This window comes from Lontra canadensis, unplaced genomic scaffold (assembly GCF_010015895.1).
Source record: "Lontra canadensis isolate GAN:19392208 unplaced genomic scaffold, GSC_riverotter_1.0 scaffold21, whole genome shotgun sequence".
In the NCBI taxonomy this organism is placed as follows: Eukaryota; Metazoa; Chordata; class Mammalia; order Carnivora; family Mustelidae; genus Lontra; species Lontra canadensis.
The window spans coordinates 5,367,604-5,389,473 of record NW_022631015.1 but is presented as its reverse complement, the minus strand read 5'-3'; the positions used below and the strand labels follow the sequence as shown (position 1 = coordinate 5,389,473).

At 40.1% G+C, this 21,870-nt stretch overlaps 1 protein-coding gene across 3 annotated transcripts in view; it reads right to left on the bottom strand.

The window, feature by feature from the left end:
• The window catches only part of FARS2 (phenylalanyl-tRNA synthetase 2, mitochondrial), a 525,092-nt gene that overhangs the window by 322,199 nt on the left and 181,023 nt on the right, over positions 1-21,870 (bottom strand). For all 3 annotated transcript variants that reach the window (XM_032861501.1, XM_032861502.1, XM_032861500.1), the window contains one exon: positions 11,822-11,953. In XM_032861501.1, the coding sequence (XP_032717392.1) occupies positions 11,822-11,953 (132 nt within the window). The remainder of the gene's footprint in view (positions 1-11,821; positions 11,954-21,870) is intronic.

Here is a 21,870-nt window from a genome sequence, read left to right as displayed (position 1 = left end):
CTAAAGATGTTCATAAGTACTAACTTAGTAAATCCACTGCTAAATAAAATAGAGAAACTCTTATATCTAAACACATAGGATGTACAAGAATGTTCAGCCATAGCATCTGTGAGAGTAAAAAAATAAATAAATAAATAAAAAGGAAATAATTGAATATCCATTAAATAGATGAATAAACTATGGCATGTTCATCCAACAGAATTTAAGTAGTGAAAAAAATGACTGAACTAAAACTACATATGGCAACACAGATGAACATCACAATGCTACATGGAAAAGTAAAATCATAGGAGGATGGCATGATTCCATTTGTAAATAATAAAAACCAGTGAAAGTTAACCTGTTTTTTACAATGTACATAATAAATCTATAATGAAAATCAAGGTAGTAACACGAAATTCAAAACAGTGATTGCTCACAAGAGGGAGGGAAGGAAGGATACTAAGAGGGATACATGGGGGGGGTTTCAACTGCATAATGTCCTCTATCTCTTAAGCGAGGCAGTAGATAGTGGACTGAAAGATAAAATAAAGGATTGGAATACAGACAGAGAGATATAGACAAAGAAATGAGCAAAGTATAACGATAGAATGGGTCAATGAAAAAATCTTAAGAAAAAAAATAACATTTTTTTAAAAAATAGACTTCCGAATGTTCACAGTAAAGAGTAAAGAATGAATAGAGGAAGAACTAAATTGGAAGACTTACACTTTCCAATTCTAAAACTTACCACAAAGCTACAGGACTCAAAACACTGTGGTACTGGGATGAGGACAGAAACACAGAACAAGAGAATGGAACTGAGAGTTCAGAAATAAACCAACACACCGATGGTCAAATGATTTTTTTTTTAATTTTATTTATTTGACAGAGAGTCAGTGAGAGACGGAATAGAAGCTGGGTAGTGGGAGAGACGGAAGCAGGTTTCCCGCTGAGGAGGCAGCCTGATGTGGGGTTCGATCCCATGACCCTAGGACCATGACCTGAGCCAAAGGCAGAGGCTCAGCGACTGAGCCACCCAGGCGCCCCTCAAATGATTTTTGACAGAGCTTCTAAGAGCTTTCCACGGGGAAGGAATAGCTTCTTCAACAAATGGTGCTGGACCAACTGGATGTCCACATGCAAAAGAATAAAGTTGGACCTCTACCTCACATTGCATACAAAAATTAACACAAAATGGATCAATGGCCTAAATAGAAGAGCCCAAACCACAAAACTCTTAGAAGAAAACATAAGGGTAAATCTTCTTGACCTTAGATTTGACAATAGAGTCTTAGTTATGATACCAAAAGCAGGTGCAAAAGAAAAAGAACAGATAAATCCGACTTCATTAAACTAAAAATTTTGGGCTTCAAAGGATATTATCAAGAAACAAAAAGACAATCTACAGAATTGGAGAAAATCTTTACACATCACACATTTGAAAAAGGTCTAGTATCCAGAATATATAAAGACCTCTCACAACTCAGCAACAAAAAGACAATCCAATCTTTAAAGTGAGCACAGAACTTACATAGACACTTTTCTAAAGAAGATACACAAACAGTATATGAAAAGATGTTTAACATTATTGGTCATTAGGAAAATAAAAATCAAGATCAAAATGAGGTACTTCTTCTTCCTACTACGATGGCTATAAAACAAAACACCACCAGGCAAACAGAAAATTACAAGCAATGGCAAAGAAGTAGAAAAACAGAATCCTCATATATTGCTAGTGGGACTGTATAATGGCTTAGCCACGGTGGGAAACAATTTGGTACTTCCTCAACAAGTTAAATGTAGAATTATCATATGACCCAGCAATTCCACTCCTAGTTACATACCCAAATAAGCTAAAAACAATGACTCAAATACATGTACATGCGTGTTCACAGCAGCATTATACACAATGGCCAAAATAGGGAAAGAGCCCAAATGCCCATCAACAGATGAATGCATAAAAAAATGGTGGTTGATGGATCCAATGGAAATATTCACCCATTAAAAGGACTGCTGTACTGATATCTGGTACACTGTGGAGGTACCTCCAAGACACTGTGCTAAGTAAAAGAAGTCAGACACAGAAGGTCACATATTGTAGGACTCCACTTATATGGAATCATAATAAATAAGTCCAGACACAGAACAATGATCATGGTTGTCAGGGGCTTAGGGGAGGGAAGGGGGAAAAACTGCTTAGCAGGCAAGAAGAGTGGAGTAATGGAAATCCCAGAGAATGAGTCAGAGCTAGTGACTGGACAACACTGTATACGTACTAAATGTCACTGAATTGTTCACTTTAAAATATTAATCTGGTGCCATGTGAATTTCATCTCAATAAATTATTTAAACAAACACGTTTTAAAAAATGAATGACTAGAAGAGAAAAGATGGAGCAGGAAAACAGGACAAGTGATGGAGTGGGATTCTAAGGGACTGTGAGCACAGAACCCAGAGCCAGTGCCGCCCTACCCTGGCGAAGAGGAGAAACTGAGAGTTTGCTTAAGGTGACTTAGGTGTTCTCAGCAAAATAGAAAGGGTCTGTGTTAGGAACACAATGATGTGGATAAAGGCATAGTTTGAGGTAGGAGAATAAAAAGGATGCAGTATGTGCCCTAACATCCTTTCAAGTGCTGTTAGAAAACAGACTGAGCCCGTAACTTCTGGAACACACTCTACCACTCTCGTAACCAGAGAAAAGGAAATTTAAACAACACCAGCACAACATTTTCCCCTCTTATGTGCGAAAAGTAAAGATATGTGAAAAGTAAAGATACTGGTAGTGTTCAGTGGTGTTAAGGGTGTGGGAACAGAGGTACTCTCAAATAATGCAGGTGCTTTTTGTCCAGTGTGTATCTGGCAATACACATCATAAACCTCGGAGGGGAAAAAAAACAGTAATTCCTGCTCTACAGACTTATCCCAGAGAAACACTAGGGCAATATGCAAGGACATGCATATAAAGACAGTTTATGGTCAACAATCTATCAATACATAAATGCCCAAAAGACTCATTCACAATAGCCATGCAACCATTCCCAATGATGATGTAGGTAGATATCTGGCAATATGAAAAAACACTCATGTCAAACTTCTTGTGAAAAAGCACAATATCAAAAGAAAAAAAAGTTCAAAGGATGGTTCTATTTTTCTAAAATACATATGATGTTTACATATGGGTATAGTTAATAATTATATATATGCATATTTTTGAAGTTTTCCTGGGTAACAACAGAATTGCTTTCGTTTTCTTTTTTATATTTGATTTTCTTAATTTTTTCAACGATTACAGATTGCTTTTATGTCAGGAAAAAAAGTCTCACCATCTTATACATCTTGAAAAGGGAAAAAGGACAAAGGCTAAGTAAATATTTGTACAGACATCTCTATTCTGACAGCTTGAAAATATGTCACTAGGAGGAACTACAAGGCAATACATGCACATGGGGCTGATATGTATTTGTTTGCTTTTCCAAAAGGGCACTAACAGGGCCAAAGCTGACTTAAAAGAAGGGAGGCAAGTTAGGATGATGAAGGAAAGGAAGGGAGGGACGGAGAAAGAACAGGGAGGGAGAGAGGGAGGAAGGGAAGGGGCAGAGTTTGCCAGACCTTAGATGATCTCAGTTTTGTTTTACTTTAAAAATTCGCTATGCTTAATTTTGATGAATAAAGTTGATGGATTAGGAGCATCTGCATGGCTCAGTCAGTTAAGTGACTGACTCTTCGTTTCAGTTCAGGTCATCATCTCAGGGTCGTGAGATGGAGCCCCACATGGGGCTTCATGCTCAGTGCAGAGTCGGCCTGAGATTCCTTCCCTCTCCCTCTCCCTCTGCCCCTCCCCATGCTGACGCGCACACACATATGCATGCACTCTCACACGCACGCACTAGTGCTCTCTCAAATATATAAATAAAATCTTTTTAAAAAAATAAATAAAGTCGAAGGGTTAAATATACAAGTGGAGCCAACCCAGCCACAGTTGTCCGGCACCACATGGTTCTGTCATGCAATCACCCTTGTACCTGGGGTGTCTTCACAGTCCAACCTAGACTGGTCCCACTATGGGGGTATGAGCCCTCTATGACTCACTCTCACTACAACTTAAATTCCTGGACAAGTACGTACACACACACACACACACACACACACACACACACAAATAAACTAATAGAGCACTATGAAAAGTAAGCAGATGAATTTTGATTTAAAGTGAAAACTTGGAAAAACAACCTACGTAGGACAAATTTCATGTTTGTTTGTTTCTCCCATGTTTTTGCCCCAAAGGTGGGCCCCAGCTGAGAGCTGCACAACATCACGGGCAGCTGAGACTCAAAGAGAAACCTGTCCTGTATGCAGGGAAAGGCTTCTGTGAGCTGGAGTGGAGAGAGCCCAGAAGCGGATGCCCTAATTCTACCTAAACAAGTATCATCCTTACCCCTGAGCTACACAGGCACAGCACAGACTGAAGCCAGCATAGCAAAAGCTAAGAAAACTGACCTAAGATATGAACCATTCACACAAGCTGCAGACCAACCCCTGAAGCACACATGTGTAGGAAGGACACAGATCAGCAGACTTACACTGAGACCCAAATCACTGCCCACGGGAAGCAAGTCAGAACTAAGGCCTAAACCTCACCAGGTGACCTTCTACTAGAATAAAATATCAATAGTTATCACAGGATTAAAACAGGACAGAGTACACACAATTGACCATTTACAAGGTCCAGCATAACAGAGTTATCTGATGAAGAGCCAGGAAAATGTGATCAATTCTAAAGAGAATTCATTCTTGATGTGACCCAGATGTTGAAACTATCAGACAGATATTTTAAAGTAATTACTGTAACTATGTTCCACGAAGTAATAAATAAATTTAAAAAATAATAATTTAAAATAAATAAATTTAAAATAAATTTAAAATAAATAAATAAATTTTAAAAATAAAAATTTTAAAACTAAATACTAATAATAGTAATCTGAAATTAAAAAATATATTTTGATGACCAAGGCAGCTGGGTGGAAGTGATACAGGAACATGACCATGGATCAAAAGAAATTATCTAGTGAAAAACTGCAAAAGATAGAAAAAAGTGAGCAGAGTCTTGAGGTCTTCTGGGACAAAATCAAAAGATCTAACATAGGTATAATTTGAGTTCTAGAAGGGGAGGAAGAAGAGATTGAGACAGAAAAGTGATCTGAAGAAATAATGACCAGAAACTTCCCAAAATAGGTGAAAAACATAAATGCATAGATTCAGGCTCAGTGAAACTGAAAACACATAAAGGCCAAGGAAACCACACCTAGATGCATCAAAATCAAGCTGCTGAAAACCTAACTTTTCCATATAAAAAAGAAAACAAAATCCTCAGAGTAGTTAAAGAAAGACAATACATTATATACCGGTGAACACTGACTGAAATGATTCTGCGTTTCTCTACAGAAGCGGCAGAGGCAGAAGACGATGGAACAACATCTTTCCACTGTTGAGGAAGAGGTCTGTCAATCCAGAATTCTGTTTTCAATAAAAGGGTAAATAAAGACCTTCTCAGATAAAGGAGCACTAAGAAATTCATTACCAACACACATGTTCTATAAGACATGCAAAGGGAAGTTTTCTATACCACTGGGAAAAATACCAGAAGGAAACATGCATCCTCAGGAATGAAGGAAGAGCAAGAGAAATTGCAAACAGCTATAGGTAAATAGAAAAGAAAGCTATAGTCTCTTGTGCTTTTAAAACACATATGACTTTTTAAAGCAAAAAGTCTTAACACTGACTGGGGAGGTATTCAACGTAGGCAGACGTAATACATGTACTATAACAACATGAAGGCAACTGAGAACAGAGGATGAGGCTAGAATGCGTATTCTGAACATAAATAAAACAGACTTCCAGAAAAAAATAGAAGTACCAAAGATAAAGATGATATTTCATAATGATAAAAGGGGAAATTCATGCAGAAGACCTAAGAGTTATAAAAGCATATACATCTAATGATACAGCTTCAAAACACATGAAGAAAAATTGACAGAATAAAAGAGCAAATGGACAAGTCCATAATCATAGTAGAAAATGTTAACATTCTTTTCTGGGAAATTGATAGACCACGAAGACCAAAAAAAAAAAAATAAATAAAACAAAAAAAAATCAGTAAACATAAAAGAGCTGAACACTATTCAATTACATTGATCTATTTGACATTTATACAACATTCCACTCCTAAGTTTCTTCTCAAAGGAAATGGAAAAATATAGGCACACCAAGACTTTTATAAAAATATTCATAGCAGCTTTATTTGTAAGAGCCAAAAGTGGGAACAACTTAATGTCCATCAACAAGTGAAAGGATAATCAAATTGGGGCATATCCATACAGTCAAACAATACAACAAAAAGGAATGAATGAGGCATACAGCGTCAGTCAACACACACAACTACATGGATTAACCTCAGAATCATTATGCTCAGGGAAAGGAACAAAATATAAAGAATACTATGCAGTATGACTTCACTTATATAAAACTCTGAAATATACAAACTAATCTATAATGACAGAGGTAGATCAGTGGTTGCCCAGCAACAGGGTAGAAGGAAGGATAGATCACCAAAAAGGCACAAGATAACTCTGGCTGGTGATGAAAATGTTTATTATCCTGATGGTGGTGAGGGTTTCATGGGTGTATACATATGTAAAAAATGGATCAAACTGAATAGTTTAAACATTTGTGGTTCATTATACTTCAATTGTACCCCCCAAAATTGGGGTAAATACTCAACTTAAAGACAGGGTTTTCAAAGCAAGGTCTGATCATTCACAAGAATTAGCTAGGTTATTTGTTTGAAATGCACATCTCAGTCCTCATTCCAGACCTACAGAACCTGATGCAAACAGACATTTTAAGTAGACCGTCCAGGTCATTACCAGGCACATAGTGAGAACCACTGCTTAAGGCCCAGTTCAAATACCACCTCCTCTCTGATACCTCCACTGATGTAACTGATGGAAAGAATTCGCACTTTACAACCAGAGCTCCATCTCACGAATGGCACTTACGCTACCATGCTCTAATTATATAGTCTCATCTTCCCTACTACACTCCACATTTTACATGTAGATGTCACATCTTACGGTTTTCGTGCCTTCCTCTTTGGCTAGCACAGTGTCTTACACACAAAAGATGCTGAGCAGATGAATGGCAAGTCTGCTTGTATATAATAATATGCCTGGTATAGACAGACATCTTGGCTGATGTCATCTAAAAGCTCACCAGCTTAAATAAATAAATACAATAAATAAAAAATAAAAGCTCACCAGCTTAGACTACTACATTGAATGTCACGGGTGTGTGTAGAGGCTGCAGAGATTGGCTACCCACGAGAGTAAGAGACCAGAAGTAGATTTTCACTCTCGTAGGAAAAGAAACATTAGATATGCCACCTGGACATCCAAGCAAAGTACATCAAGTACACAACTCCTTGCATACAGGTGCCTAACTTATTCAGGACATGCATTTCAAATACCCGTATTTGGGGCGCCTGGGTGGCTCAGTGGGGTAAAGCCTCTGCCTTCGGCTCGGGTCGTGATCCCAGGGTCCTGGGATCGAGCCCCGCGTCGGGCTCTCTGCTCAGTGGGGAGCCTGCTTCCCATCTCTCTCTCTCTCTCTCTGTCTGCCTGCCTCTCTGGCTGCTTGGATCTCTGTCTGTCAAATAAATAAATAAAATTTTTTTTAAAAAAAGAATTTAAAAAATTCAAATACCCGTATTTCCAGCATTCCATCCTGAATGTAGTAACCAGAACAAGGCCTTGGCAAAATTTTCTCCAACCTCTCCATTCTCGCCATGCTGCCCGCTGTACTTCTGATACAAATACTTACCACACGGTATTGTAATCACTTATCTGTATGTCTTTGCATGCTGTACTATTCCCAAAGGAGAGACAACACTTATTTTGCTTTTCTACAGCCTTAGAAGGAGTTCAGGAAAAATGTGACAGGCAAATGAACAACAGCAACAAAGGGTGACTGTTAAAACTGGAAACTGTTCATGTACATATTTACAAAGTTTTTCCCCAAAGAGCTCGCTTTTAAATTTGAACAAAGGGTAAGGAAAGAGATTCCGGTTTTTAAAAGTTATTTCCCACCACAGGGCTTTTTCTATCCCCTGGCCTATGCGCAATCTTCTACGTTTCACAGGGGCCCAATAAATGGTAAATTCCTTTCTGGCACGATCACAGCCTACGGTCACCCCTGGTGATGTTTTTAGATGTCTGTGCTCCATATATTACCTGAAAAGACATTAGCAGCCTGAGTCAGCCCAACGGGAAATAAGGGTGTAGTGTTCGGCACGTGACTCAGTGCTGCCCTCAAAACATCTCCTCAAGGAAAAACGAATCAAATCATCATGACAACAGTCACCACCCACATCACAATTACTAAATCTAAGAAGTCTGAAGGTAAGGGTAAAGACACCATAAATTAAAGAAGAAGAAATAAAGTACAATTCTTTAAGCCATGTGGAAGAGCTTTATCTTATTCCAGGAAAAACAAAATACAAAAAACTTCATCAATGCCATAGTCAACTTAAATGTGTAAGAAAGTGTTTTGGCCTACTGTTCATATTAGCGATCTAATTTCACTCTTAATTAAATGCCTTCTATCGCAAGAGATAACATACATGATGGCCGGGCCCTTCTATAGGTGTCACAAAAGAACAGAACAAGCAGAGCTCTGTTTGCTGTCATTTGTTTCATTTGGTTTCATTTCTTCATTCTATGTTGGACACAATCATTTGTTTGGAATGGATTTCTAGCCACTTCAAAATCCCACAGTTTACCATCTGGGTAGCACAGCATGGCACATTTCTCAGGCTCTGTAAAGGGGGATAGATAATGCCAGCATCTACGTCAGAGCCTTGTTCTCAAGGCTAAACACAAGAAAGACTGTGAAGCCTTCAGTGAGGTGCTGGCCCACAGGACAGGCTCAGGTGTGGCAGCTAGATCACCTTCCCATCGGGACTTCTCTGGTTTCCAGTTCCTTCCACACTTACCTGAACCTCTATGAGCCCTCTAAAGAAGGAGATCAAAAAAACATCCATTTTGGTGTTTCTTGGAAGATCATTTCTTTCTTTCTTTCTTTTTTTTTTTTTTTTTAAAAAAAAGTAGGCTCCATGCCCAGCACAGGGCTTGAACTCAAGATCCTGAGAGCATAACCCACTGAGCCACCAGGCGCCCATGGAAGTTCTATTTGACCAGGCGGGGGCGGGGCGGGGAGAGGGCGTTGGGAAGGAACGAAAAGTCAGAGCAGAGATGGGAGGAATAGCAAAATGGAATTAGAGGGATGAGTGTGCATAGTCTGACTTTCTCAAAAGCACAGGAACTCAGAAAACAGAAAATTAGCTGATCTTACAAATAATGCCTGTGGTTTAGTGACTGCCAGGCACAGAGTTTAAAATATTTTAACTCCAGATGTCAAAACACATCCGAGTCTGAGAACACAGAGCATAACTCTGTCACAATAACTTCAAGTTCAAATAGCAAAGCCCACACAGAATTTCTTTTACAAAATCATCTCTTCTTCCTTTTCTTGTCTCTCCCTCTTACAAGATACTTAAATTATCTGTACAATTTCCTACCAACTTAAAGCACATTCTACCAGGAGTGTGAACCTCTCAAAAATATTTGCATCTCAGATGTCCTGGTTTGGTTTTGTTTATTTTTTTTTTCTTTCACTTTGTCATTTCCTTCAAGTGTACTTGACATGGCTGATCTATTTGTAGAACAGCAGTCTCATTAATGTGCAGTAATGACTTGGAAACCTGTTTCAGATAACTGTATTCGGCCAATTACTGAATGAATAAACCTCATAAAAACCCATCAAGGATACTGGAAAAGACAGAAGGAAGCACGATTCCCAGTGACGACTGACATGTAAGATCATCGTCCCCTGACCAGCCTGCTCAGTTCTGGCCCCTGACAACAAAAACTTCTGGGAGGAAGCCTGGGTTCCTCGAAATCTTCTAAGAAACAAAACAAACAAAAACACCACAGCAGTATTCGGAACTAGGCCCTACTCAGGAAGAGATTAAACCTTACATGTTTGCTTCCAATATTTTGTGTTTCCTACTAAGATGTGTATTACACACCTACTGTCTGATTGTCCTGTTGTCTTTTACTATTCTTAATTTTCTTTTCCCTTCTAAAATCTCTCAAACTAGAATCATGGATACTAAGATGACTAAGATCAAAGAGGTAATCGAATCCCAGTTAGTTAGAAATCAGTTCTGTGATATGCAGAACAGTCTCTGGTTAAATATTTCCTTTTTTTAAGGGGATTCTCTGTTGATAAATGGCTCTAACCATTGGGGGGGAAAAATTAAAAACAACATCAGCAATTAATTTTAGTCAAGATTTACTATGTGCCAGACCCTGTGGTAATAGGCATGTTACACATATCACCTCAATTAATCCTCATAATGAAACTCTGAGGAAGGTATCATTGTGCCCATTTAACTATGAGAAAACGAAGACTCAGAGGGGCTAAGCCACTCGCCCAAAGACACACAGCGGTCAAATGACAGAAAACCTAAGACAGACACCCAGGTCCAAGCCTCACAACTTCTATTCACAGCCCCTTGATAATACAGCCTCTCTGTCCCTCTTGTCTAGGTCAGATCTTCAAATATGTGAAAACCATCCAAGAAGCATCTGGCACTGTGCTACGCTTTCCGCCAGGCTTCCTTGGAGGAATGGAGAGGCCTCTGTGAGCTAAGTCCAGGTCCCTGCAGACAGAGGTTACCTATAAGCCAGAAGGGAAAGCCAGGCCTCCGGTCTCACAAATCTTGCACTTCCCAGCCACCTCATCTCTTCTGCCTCAGTCCATCCTTAATCTCCAACCCCATGACCTTACCCGTGGTCTCTTCACATTTCTTAGTCACCCAGAGGGCTGTTCTTCTGCATTCAGCTGCACGAGGCCCTGTGATCAGAGCCACCGCCCTCCAAGGTGGGAAAGCAAATGTCCTACTGTGGTAAGTGAGGAGGGACACAGTGCAGTCCACATTACCTCCCCTCCCCCTACTGCTTATGCAGTGAGCTCCTGCTCAAATGCCCAATCCCAACTGCCTTCCCATGGAGGACTGATACTCTGAAAAAATAATCTTTAATCACATTCAGATAGTGATTTAAAAAAAAAAAAGATAGCCTGAAATTAAGTTGAGAAATACTCATTTTTATTAAGCAATGGTCCTGCAAAGAAGAGCTGTAAAGATCTTTCTCAAGTGCCTGCAGATATAGGTAGGATTTAATGAGAGCCTCATTTCCCCACTTAACCTCCAACAGGTAGCACTGCCAACACTAGGGCAGCAAACAACACAACTTTACAGATCTGAGTATTTTGATACTGTAGTCTGTCGTAGTTTCGGAAATATCTTGAATTTGGGGCACTATTATCAATGAAATAAGAACAAAAAAGGATTACACATTGGCCTTGTTCTTAAATAGTTGACAAACTGCACTCCTCTGATGTGCGTTGAATGTCTACAGGTAATTGCAAAGCAACATATCAACAAATTTGAAATTAGGAAGTACAAGCCCAACACTTAAATGGTAACAAGGAAGATCTGCAAAAACAAGAAATCTTCGCGAAATTGGATGTGAGAAATTAAGTTCTTCCAGAGTTAAGTGTCAGGGATAAGTCTGGAGGGCAACAGGAGGAGAGAAAGATGGTGAGGCAATCCACACAGGGGTATGTAAATGCATATGAAAATGAGTATGCAAAGTAAGTTAAAGGAGAAGAAAGTCTTTTTTAAGAGAGCCTATAAATAAAACGTTGGATTCTTTTCTACCTGAATTTACCAGTTGCTGTTCCATCACCCCACAGCCAAGGACTTCTAGCCATTCTCCATGGAAGTTGATCTCCATCTCAAAGGAAGGATGAGTAAAAGGGAAGTAGCAGTCTACCCATCTAATGTCCAGTCCTGCAAAGGTGCCAAATAGAAACAGATAGTGTTAAAAGGCAGTCTATCCTTCCTTAGGATCAAGCTTGCCCTTCGGCTAATGACAACAATTACGACACTCTGAGTAAAATAAATAGCAAACCAACTCATTTGCAACACGTTAGGGGGAGGCAATAAATCTTACAACTTGTGGAAAACTGGGCATGTCTTTTTCAATATGAAAAACACTTTGCGCAGCTCCGGGACCCTCTAAAACCAAATCCATCACTCGTTAAATCCCTGCAAACACCTGGCAGAGAGAAAAAATTAGGTCAGGATCAAGGGAAAGCAGGTGATTCTGCTAGTTCTGTAAGTGATAATGATATCTTTTCAGAGTTAAAGAAAAAGGAGTTTTACTATGTATGCTGCAAACTTACTTATCAACAACATGACCAATTTAGGATACACTAATCAACTTTCACTTCCGTAAGTATATATATATATATTTTTTTAAATAAAGTTTATAAGAACTAATACAAAATTAAATAAGATCAGCTAAGTGTAAGCAATACATCTAGAAAGTCAAAATTTTTTTCTACGGAGGAATGACAAATATTCACACATCTAAACAAGTGGACAAGTAAATGCTAAATGAGTTTCTCAATAAGCAGTCTTGAACATGGCGCTCATAAACAATGATATTATTACTTGACAAAGGGAAAGACTAGTGAATTAAAAACAGTTAAAGCCTGCAAAGAGCAGAAGTCACTAACAGCAGAAAAAGCAGGTGAGAAGGTCACGTGGTAGCGAGATGCCCACCGTGAGTAACACGAAAAGTAGGCAACTGACAAATCATCTACGGTCTCCTGCCCACGCTCCCTTCACTTCGTGTAATGATCTTTCTCCTCTTCTTTAAGCAACGCTCCTGATTCCATTTCTCCATGGTAACATGACCTCCTATGAATTGAAAATACTGTCTTTTCTCACCCAAGACTATCTGTATTTTAAACCTTGTGGGAATCAGAATGTGAAATGAAAAAAATAATAACAAGAATTGCTTCCATTTATTGAGGACTTACTATGCCTCTGTCAGCCCACTTCATAGGTAAGGAAAAAGACAATTAGGTCAAGTGTCCTACCCAAAGGTACACAGCTAGCAGGTGACTAGGCCAAACTCAGGTTTGCCGGACTCCAAAACTCGTGCTCTTGGCCACTAAAATATAATTCCCTGCCCATCAAAAGGAGATATTTCAAGAATCAAAGAGCACATGGGAATAGAATTATGAAACATGGGGGCCTTGCCTATGCCCCAGATCACAAAGGACAAGGTAGATTTTTGTTTCATTGTTCTAAGATTTTTGTTTCATTTTGTTTCACATGTTCTAAGAACACTTGAGTTGCCTTTATTTTCTTACTTACCTGCTGTCCATATCAAGTGAGTAATACCTACCTCCCCCTCTTGTCACACATATGCTGAAACAAACATTACACTGGACATAAAACAGTGCAAAATTTGACAAACACTGACATGTATACATCCATGAAACTGTCACTACGATCAATATAATAAACACATGCATCAACCCCAAAAGTTTCCTAGTGCCCTTTTGTAACCATACCAACCTGCCTGTTGCCCCTACCTCTTCTCCTCACCCCCACCATCCCTAGGCAACTGCAGATTTCCTTTCTGTCCCTACAAAAGGAGTTTGCATTTCCTGGAATTTTATAACAATGCAATCATACAGCATACAGCATGTATTTTTGTGGGGGGGTATAGCTTCCTTCACTCAGCAGAATGATTTTAAGATTCACCCGTGATTCACATATCGATAGTTTCTTTTTTATTTTTTTTTAACATTTTATTTATTTAAGAGAGAGTGCTTGTGCTCAAGAAAAAGCACGAGCTGGGTGTGGGGGGCAGTAGGATAGTTGAGAGGGGGAAGATTGGGCAAAGGGAGAGGGAAAAGCAGAATACCCACTAAATAGGGAGCCTCACGTGGCACTCGGTTCCAGGACCCTGAGATCATGACCTGAGCGAAAGGTGGATCCTTAATGGACTGAGTCACCTAGGTGCCCCTAGCTCCTTCCTTCTTATTACTGGATCGATTTCATCAACAGTTTTTCTAATGGGGGGAGAAAAGCTGGTCCTGTTGCAGACCATTGGAGAAATGTCTTCAGGTCCCCTGAGTAGCTCTGACTTTTCTGTACAGAAGCCACTTTGTGCAAAGCAGGTGCTTATTCACCACTAAGTTCTGAGAAAAAGGCATCAGTATACCTGTGTGTTGGTCCATCTCTGAGACCAACAATCCCCTGCCATAGTTGTTTGGTTTTTTTTTTAAGATTTTATTTATTCATTTGAGAGAGAGATCACAAGTAGGCAGAAAGGCAGGCAGAGAAAGTGGGGAAAACAGGCTACCCCTTGAGCAGAAAGCCCAACGCAGGCCTCGATCCCAGGACCCCAAGATCATGACCTGAGCCGAAGGCAGAGGCTTAACCCACTGAGCCACCCAGGCGCCCCCCCCCCCATAGTTTTATTAAAAAGCTGCAGGGGCAGTCCTGCTGGACAACAGAAATGTGTGAAGCACTAGGATCTATAACTGAGTACCGACGGACTAGCAGAGAAACCATTTTTATCACTCTTTTTTGTAACTCCTGGCAGATAAGCACAAATCACCTAGTGAAAACAATTTAGAAAAGCCAATTTTGTTTACATGGCTTGGATCAAATTCTACCAAAAGCAGGATGAGTACTCAGGGTTAACAGTATGATTCTCTCCTTACATTATTAAACATCACCTGGAACAGAGTTAGGTGAGGTCTACACAAATTAATTTTCCTTGCATATCCTTATTTTACTCCTTTGGACAAGTTAAATGCACAGAATTTAGGGTTTTTTTTTTTTTAAGAGATTATATTTATTTATTTGAGAGAGAGAGACAGAGATAATGACAGAGACAGTAAGAGAGAGCACAGGTGGGGAGGAGAGGGAGAAGCAGACTCCCGGCTGTGCAGGGAGACTGATCCCACCACCGGGATCAGGACCTGAGCCCAAGACAGATGCTCAACTGGCTGAACCACCCAGGCACCCCACATAGAATTTAGTGTATACTGCTTTATATCTCACACCTGTAAAACCTGAAGTCCCCTGCCTAGTCAGAGAGGATTATTTCAGATATTACTAAGACCTGAAAATAATCACAAGTGTTGATTAAAGTAATTCTATTCTCAATTTGTATTAAGCTCAAACTAAATCCCTACTGCATAAAGTCTACGGGAAGTGAAGCCTGCATAGACAGGACTCTCTCCACACACGTGTCTGCACTGCTGGTGCTCACGTGTCAACAGAGCATGAGGAATGAACTGCAAAGGGATGGAAGATCTCGCCCCTTCTCTGGGAACATTCTTTCACTGAAGGGTTTTGGCCACTTCTATCTAGAAGTAGGAAAACTGATACTTTGGATTAAAGTGTTTTTAATGTTACATAAATTCTTAAGATCAAATGTCCGTGTACTGGATGCAACAACCCTTGCTATTTTTTGGTTTCAGACCTCAGTCACCCCGGCCCTGGGTATCTTCTTGCTCAGGTCCCGGCCATAGGCATCTGTCAGGAGCAAGGAAAGTAAATGCCCCACACTGAAACTCCACCCGCAGAGTGTGGAAAGGCGGGAAGTTAACCAAATTTCTTCAGAATACATGAAGATGATTAGTATCACTCCCTTGTGGACCAGAACCCATTCACAATAATATCACCGAAGCTAAGGGAACAGATTAGCAAAATTACATCCGATGCGGTTAGAACATCTTTAATCCTCTTCACCTCTGTGGGTCCTTTCTTAAAAGTCTCCTTTTTAAATCTATATGACCTCGCAAAGAATGCCAAATCCATACACCATTTATCATCTTTGTTCCACTTCTTTAAAGACTTCAGTCCTTAAATTCTGCTTCCTCCACAACAACAGGCAAGAGCCAAAAATATATGAAACGCCAGTGTTGGGGAAGCCAGTAGCTCTATTTCAAACACACATGGTCCTTATTTGAAAGTAAATTCTATTAGTTAATGTGTAGTTTTTGCCAAAACACCATAATTTTTATACTTTCTAACAATTTAAATTCCAGTCACATTGACACATTAATTTTTTTTTCAATCACTAGCAGTGGAATCATTTATTGAATACTTTTTTTTCAAAAGATTTTATTTATTTATTTGTCAGAGAGAGAGAGAACAAACGCACGAGTAGGGGAAGCGGCAGGCAGAGGGAGAAGCAGACACTCGGCTGAGCAGGGAGCCTCATGTGGGACTTGATCCCAGGATGCTGGAATCATGACATGAACCGAAAGCAGCCACTTAACCAAAGGAACCACCCAGGTGCCCCTTATTGAATATTTTTATGTTACACTTTTTTCTTGTTTTCTCCCTAACCTCAAAACTACAGTAAGGATTAATAATATATTGGGTTGAAAAAGCATCTTGATATACAGCTTGTGTTAAAAGATGTGATACTGAATAGCCAGCTAAAAACTTAGTATGGCTTAATTCACATGCCATGTATCAGGAGTCAGCAAAAAAATCCACTATAGACTGTATACTTTGTGTTACATATTACTAGAGGAAAATTTTTTGAAAACATGTCCAAATCATATGGATTCATCATGCATTAACCCAATCTCTTATTGGGATGACAGAAGGAAATTAAATGCACAGGTGTTATATATCTAATGGAAAATAATGCCAAAGTTTTTTATTTTTTTTGTTTTCCTGGTTGATTGGTTTGGACTTAATGATTTACTAAACCATATTTATAAATGAAACTCATAGCTTTTAAAAAATTACTTTAGAACTCTGCGAGACTATAGCACCTGTCAAAAATTATACACCTTCACTTTTAGCTGAAAACCAAGTAGAAGAAAGAACACCTGAGAATAAACCAAACCTGATCTGAGTCTCAGATTTCTACCTTCTTCCTGTGAAGCAGTGGGCAGGTTAATTAACCTCTCTGAGACTGCCTCTTCTCCCCAAACAGGAGAGGGGTAGCTAGAAGTCTAATTCTCTCCACTCTGGTGAGGTAGCACCTGTCCCGGCCAGCCACAGGGAACCAGGGGCACGGGAAAGGCGGCGCTGCATTTCATCTTCTTTGCGTATCAGCCTCACAACTGCTGGATCCCTGGAAAATCATTGCAGGGACACAGTGAAAGGGGATGTATGGGAGTCTCCTCCCACCCATCCCTGTCTCCTTTTCGATGTTGCAGTGCTTAACCACCCTGATGTACTGTAAGTATTAAACAGGTGTCATTCCTTCCCACCCCCAACCCACCTTCATCATAGATCTCATATAATACAGTTCATTGTCCTGACTTATTGGCTCACTGAGGGAGTCTCCCTATGTTTCCCATACCCCTTATATTTAAATATGAGACTTTGCTATCAGACCCACCACTCAGCAGTGTGAGAATCTGGATTTTAAAGGGTTGATGGCCCAAACTAGAACATGTACCCGTGATTTTATATATCCTATCAAAGCTTCCCTCCACTGAAGCAGGTAATTTTTTAAACTGACTATACAAATATGCAATTAATAAGAGCTATGGGGCATTAATTTTTCAGTAGGTTTTTCATTGGTTGGTAGCTGAGAAATAGAACGTCGCACGCTGCTAACCAGGGCTGCTCCTGACGCTTTTGGCACAGCATTCAGCTTCCTTTCCATCCAAGGAAGGAAAGCAAGGTGGGGAGAAAAAGGATGAAAGGCTAGAAATAAATTCTTAGAAAAACTAAGATCATCCTAGATGACTACAGTCTCACTAGGGAAATTACCCGGCCACCATTGTCAAAGTTACTTGACAATTCCATCTTTTCTGCCTCTGTTTAATTAAACTGAAAATAGAGCAAGCAGCATACAGATTTCTCAACATCTCTCTATTCTAACAGCTTTCTTTAAAAAAAAAAAATTACTTTGGGGCCCCTGGGTGGCCCAGTCAGTTAAGCGTCCAACTCTTGATTTCAGCTCAGGTCACAATCTCAGAGTTGTGAGATCGAGTACCATGTCAGGCTCCGAGCTGGGGGTGGCACCTGCTTAGGATTTTCTCTCTCCCGCTCCCTCTGCCTCTCCCCCACCTCCTTCTCTAAAAAAGATTTAATAGGTAATATGTTCACAGGGTTCAAAATCGAAATACTGTGAGAGGATACAATTTACTATATAATAGAGCCTCAGTGACCTCACAGGGAACAAAACTTTTGTGACCATGTATTTATTGTGGTGATCATTTACAATATATACACACACAAAGTCATTATTTTGTATCCCTTACACTATTACAACATTGTATATCAGTTATATATCAATAAAACTGGGGGAAAATAGGCATGAGTTAAAGTTTCACTGCATCCCTGTCCCTGTCCTACCACCTCCTCTTGGACCCTCCCCTTAGACCTGAACTTCTTATCACCAGATAGATATAAGCAAATATGAACACAGACGTCTTATTTTTCCTCCTTTCTTATATAAAAGACAGCATTCTTGCGCACTGTTCTACACCGGGCTTTTTTCATTTAATGATACGTTCTAGAGCCCTCTCCACCTGAACACACACAGCACGTACCTCCTCGTTCCTTTCCTTTCTCCTGCACACTGTTCCAGCAAGTGGCTCTGCCACATTTATATAAGAAGACCTTTATACTTGAATTATACCCATTATTCTGCTTGGAATAACACTGCCACAACAAACTACCCTGCTGGCCAAAGAGGAAATGCTTTTATAGTTCTAATATTGTCCTCTGTGGGGGTTGTACCATTTTGCACTCCCATCAACTCAATATTCTTCAAGGGGGCCAAAGACACACAACTAGTAACTAGTTAGGAAAGGAGTCAAACCCGAGCTCAAGTCCTGCCTGAACATTCAGGCTATCTGCTGGGTGCGGAGACAAGACCACCCAGGTTGACCTCCCTGTGCAGCTCCCATGCAGCTGAGCACCATGGACAGGATTCCCAGGTTCCTGCTGCGTTCCTCACCCTTGCTGTCTGGTTGCGTCTCCTGTCTCTCCCCCAACGAACAAGAAGAGTATCCTCTGGACTGAGTAACCACATGGCTCAAGGCAGCCATGTGGGAATATGAATGGTGATTCCATGCGCAAAGCCCATCCCCCAAGCAGCCTGAAGTCATTCACAACTTACAGCAAATTCCCCATGCAGGGCCTCAGAAACCTGACAACGCCAACAGTGACTCTTCAGCACACCATGATATCCTGTGTGTCCACAGGGCCACATACCCTTGAAGTCCAGGACTACAGACTGCTAAGTGGAATAAAATCAGTCCCACTACACAGTTAATAGTAAACATTACCTTTTCCCTCTCGGAGAGAGAAAGAAGGCAATAAACTTCTCTGGTGTGGGACCTCCACAGCACACAGCAGAAGCTATCAGCACTATTTCAGCCACAATGACTCCCTCTGCTAAGACATTTCCAAAGTAATAAGGAAAAAGAAAAACCCAGAATTTTCTATCACCAACAGTGAGAGTGTAACTGATCACACAGCTATTATCATCATCACAGTCTTCCGCTTGGTGGAAAGACCACTGTGGTGAAATGTTGTTTCAGGCTCTTGCCCTGAACAAGGGACAGAGGCATTCTTTTGATTAGGGCTTAGATCTGAAAATGATATTATCATCTCTAGACTTCACAATGGGTTGAAAAATGGAGCACAGCACAATTTAATGACCCCTACTTCCAAACGTGGGCATGGAGTCAGAGGCACAAGGATAAGTGACTGTTTTCTGGCTATGCAGGGAGCAGAGGGGACAGCTTACAGAAATCTGGCTTAGGGTGAGCCAAAGCCACAGGCCCTTTCTCACCAACCATTCTCAAAGGATGGTACACAGACAAACCTTCTAGACAGAAGGCTCACACTCTACCCTCCACAAATCTGATCAAAGAGACATGGGTATGTGGGCCATAATGTATGGAAAGAGCAAGCCTCGGTCTAGGATTAAATCCCAGCTCCACCATTTTAGCCAAGCAAGTTCCTTACCCTCACTGCCTCCATGTTGCTTAAAATAAGAATACTTAACTCACAGAGTTTGGGTGACAATTCAGTAAGGAAAAGTACATGAAGAAACTAAACACCAAATGGGTGATTTTTTAATTGAATGTCACTGAAAGTCAGGCCATAATCTAATAATCTTTCACCTTTTTAAAAAAAAATATGAAAAAAATAAGCATTTCTAAATTGCATTCCTAAGGTAATCAGCATTTGCTGTTCACTTCCTGTGACACTGTGCTAAATCCTTTGCGTGTCATCTCTAATCCTTACACTGGTATAAGGCTGGCATAAACACTGTTCAGTAACTTCCACTATTCTCATTTCACAGAAGAAGGAATGGAGGTCACAACAGCTTACATATCTAAGTTTACACAGTAAATGCCACAACCAGAATTCAAAACCAGGTGTCAGACAATAAAGCCCTATGCTGCCCTCCACTGCGGCACACAACAAAAACTACACTAACTTGGCTTTCCACATAAAGTGGCCCTCATAAGACCAAGATGACACCAGCAGACTCCTTGTTTTTCCAACACATTACAACAGGGATGATAAAAAGGAAAAAACCGAAGAGGTACAATCTTCATTCAAAGGTAAGAGAAACACTTCCAGAGGCTAAAAACAGAACAGAAATGCAAAACCATGAGAGGGGAGAAAGCACAGTGCTGCTGGGCTCAGGGTCCACACTTAGGAACAGGAGCCAGGAGCCTGCCTTCAGAAGGGTAACGTACTACTGGCTTGGGATCAGAGGGAGGCTAAAAGCTTAAAGTCAGACGCTGGACTGGAATAAGTTCCATGCTCGTAAAACAAGAGCAACAAAAACTCACCAAATACAGCCTGGGGCAGGAGGTCTGAAGAGCTGTAGGCTCAGAGATCCAAGCCATAGGTGTTGGATCGGCTATCCCCTAAATCAGAGCTAGTTAGTACAACTAACAGATCTTTCTAAGTCCATTCTGGATTTCAGGCCTAGTGAGCTACATAGAAACCAACTGCAAAGCCACATGAGGGAGAAATAGCAAAGCAGGAGAGGACAAGAGGGAGGAAAACAGAGAAATGGAGAAAAACACAAAAATCCTCCACTATGAATAGGTATCTGCAAACCAAAATTCTAAAGTACAGGAATAAATCTAATGCTAAGTAAGCCAGCCAACACAACCAACCATCAAACATGAATTCACTCCAGATGAGATTAATTTTCTAAAACAACCTGATATTTTAGGGGTGCCTGGGTGGCTCACTTGGCTGAGCATCTGACACTCGGTTTTGGCTCAAGCTTCATGATCTCAGGGTCCTGAGACTGAGCCCATGGAGGGCTCTGTGCTCAACAGAGAGTTTGCTTAGAATTCCTTCTGCCCCTTCCCTCACCCTGAAATAAATAAATAAATCTTCAAAAATTTTTTAAAAAAAGTATTTAAAATTTAAAATAAGTATGACATTTAAAATAAGTATGCTTCCAATATCATAAGAGATAAAGCACAATTCACTGAGTTGTCCTAAAAAAAAATCACAAGTCAATCTTTTTGTAAACCTGAACTAAAACATCAAAACTTTAAGATTTTAGCAATCTCCCTATCAAACTCTGCTTGGAGAAGGAAAACGTCAGCCACCAGCTTCAAAGAATTCCTGTTAGAAACATTAAACATCATCAAAAAAGAAGCCAAAAAAAGACAAAAAGAGTAAGTGATGAGCGGTGTAAGAAAAATAAGAAAAGGTCTATTTCTTTCTTTTCTTATTTTACGGTCTTCTACTTATGATTTTTCAACTTTACAATGGAGTGAAAGTGATATGCATTCAGTAGAACCTGTACTTCTGATTTTGAATTTTGATCTTTTCCCAGACTCATACGCTGCAGCAAAATGCCACTCCCAGTCAGCCATGAGATCGCAAGGATAAACTGATATACTTCCAACCATTCTATACGCATACAA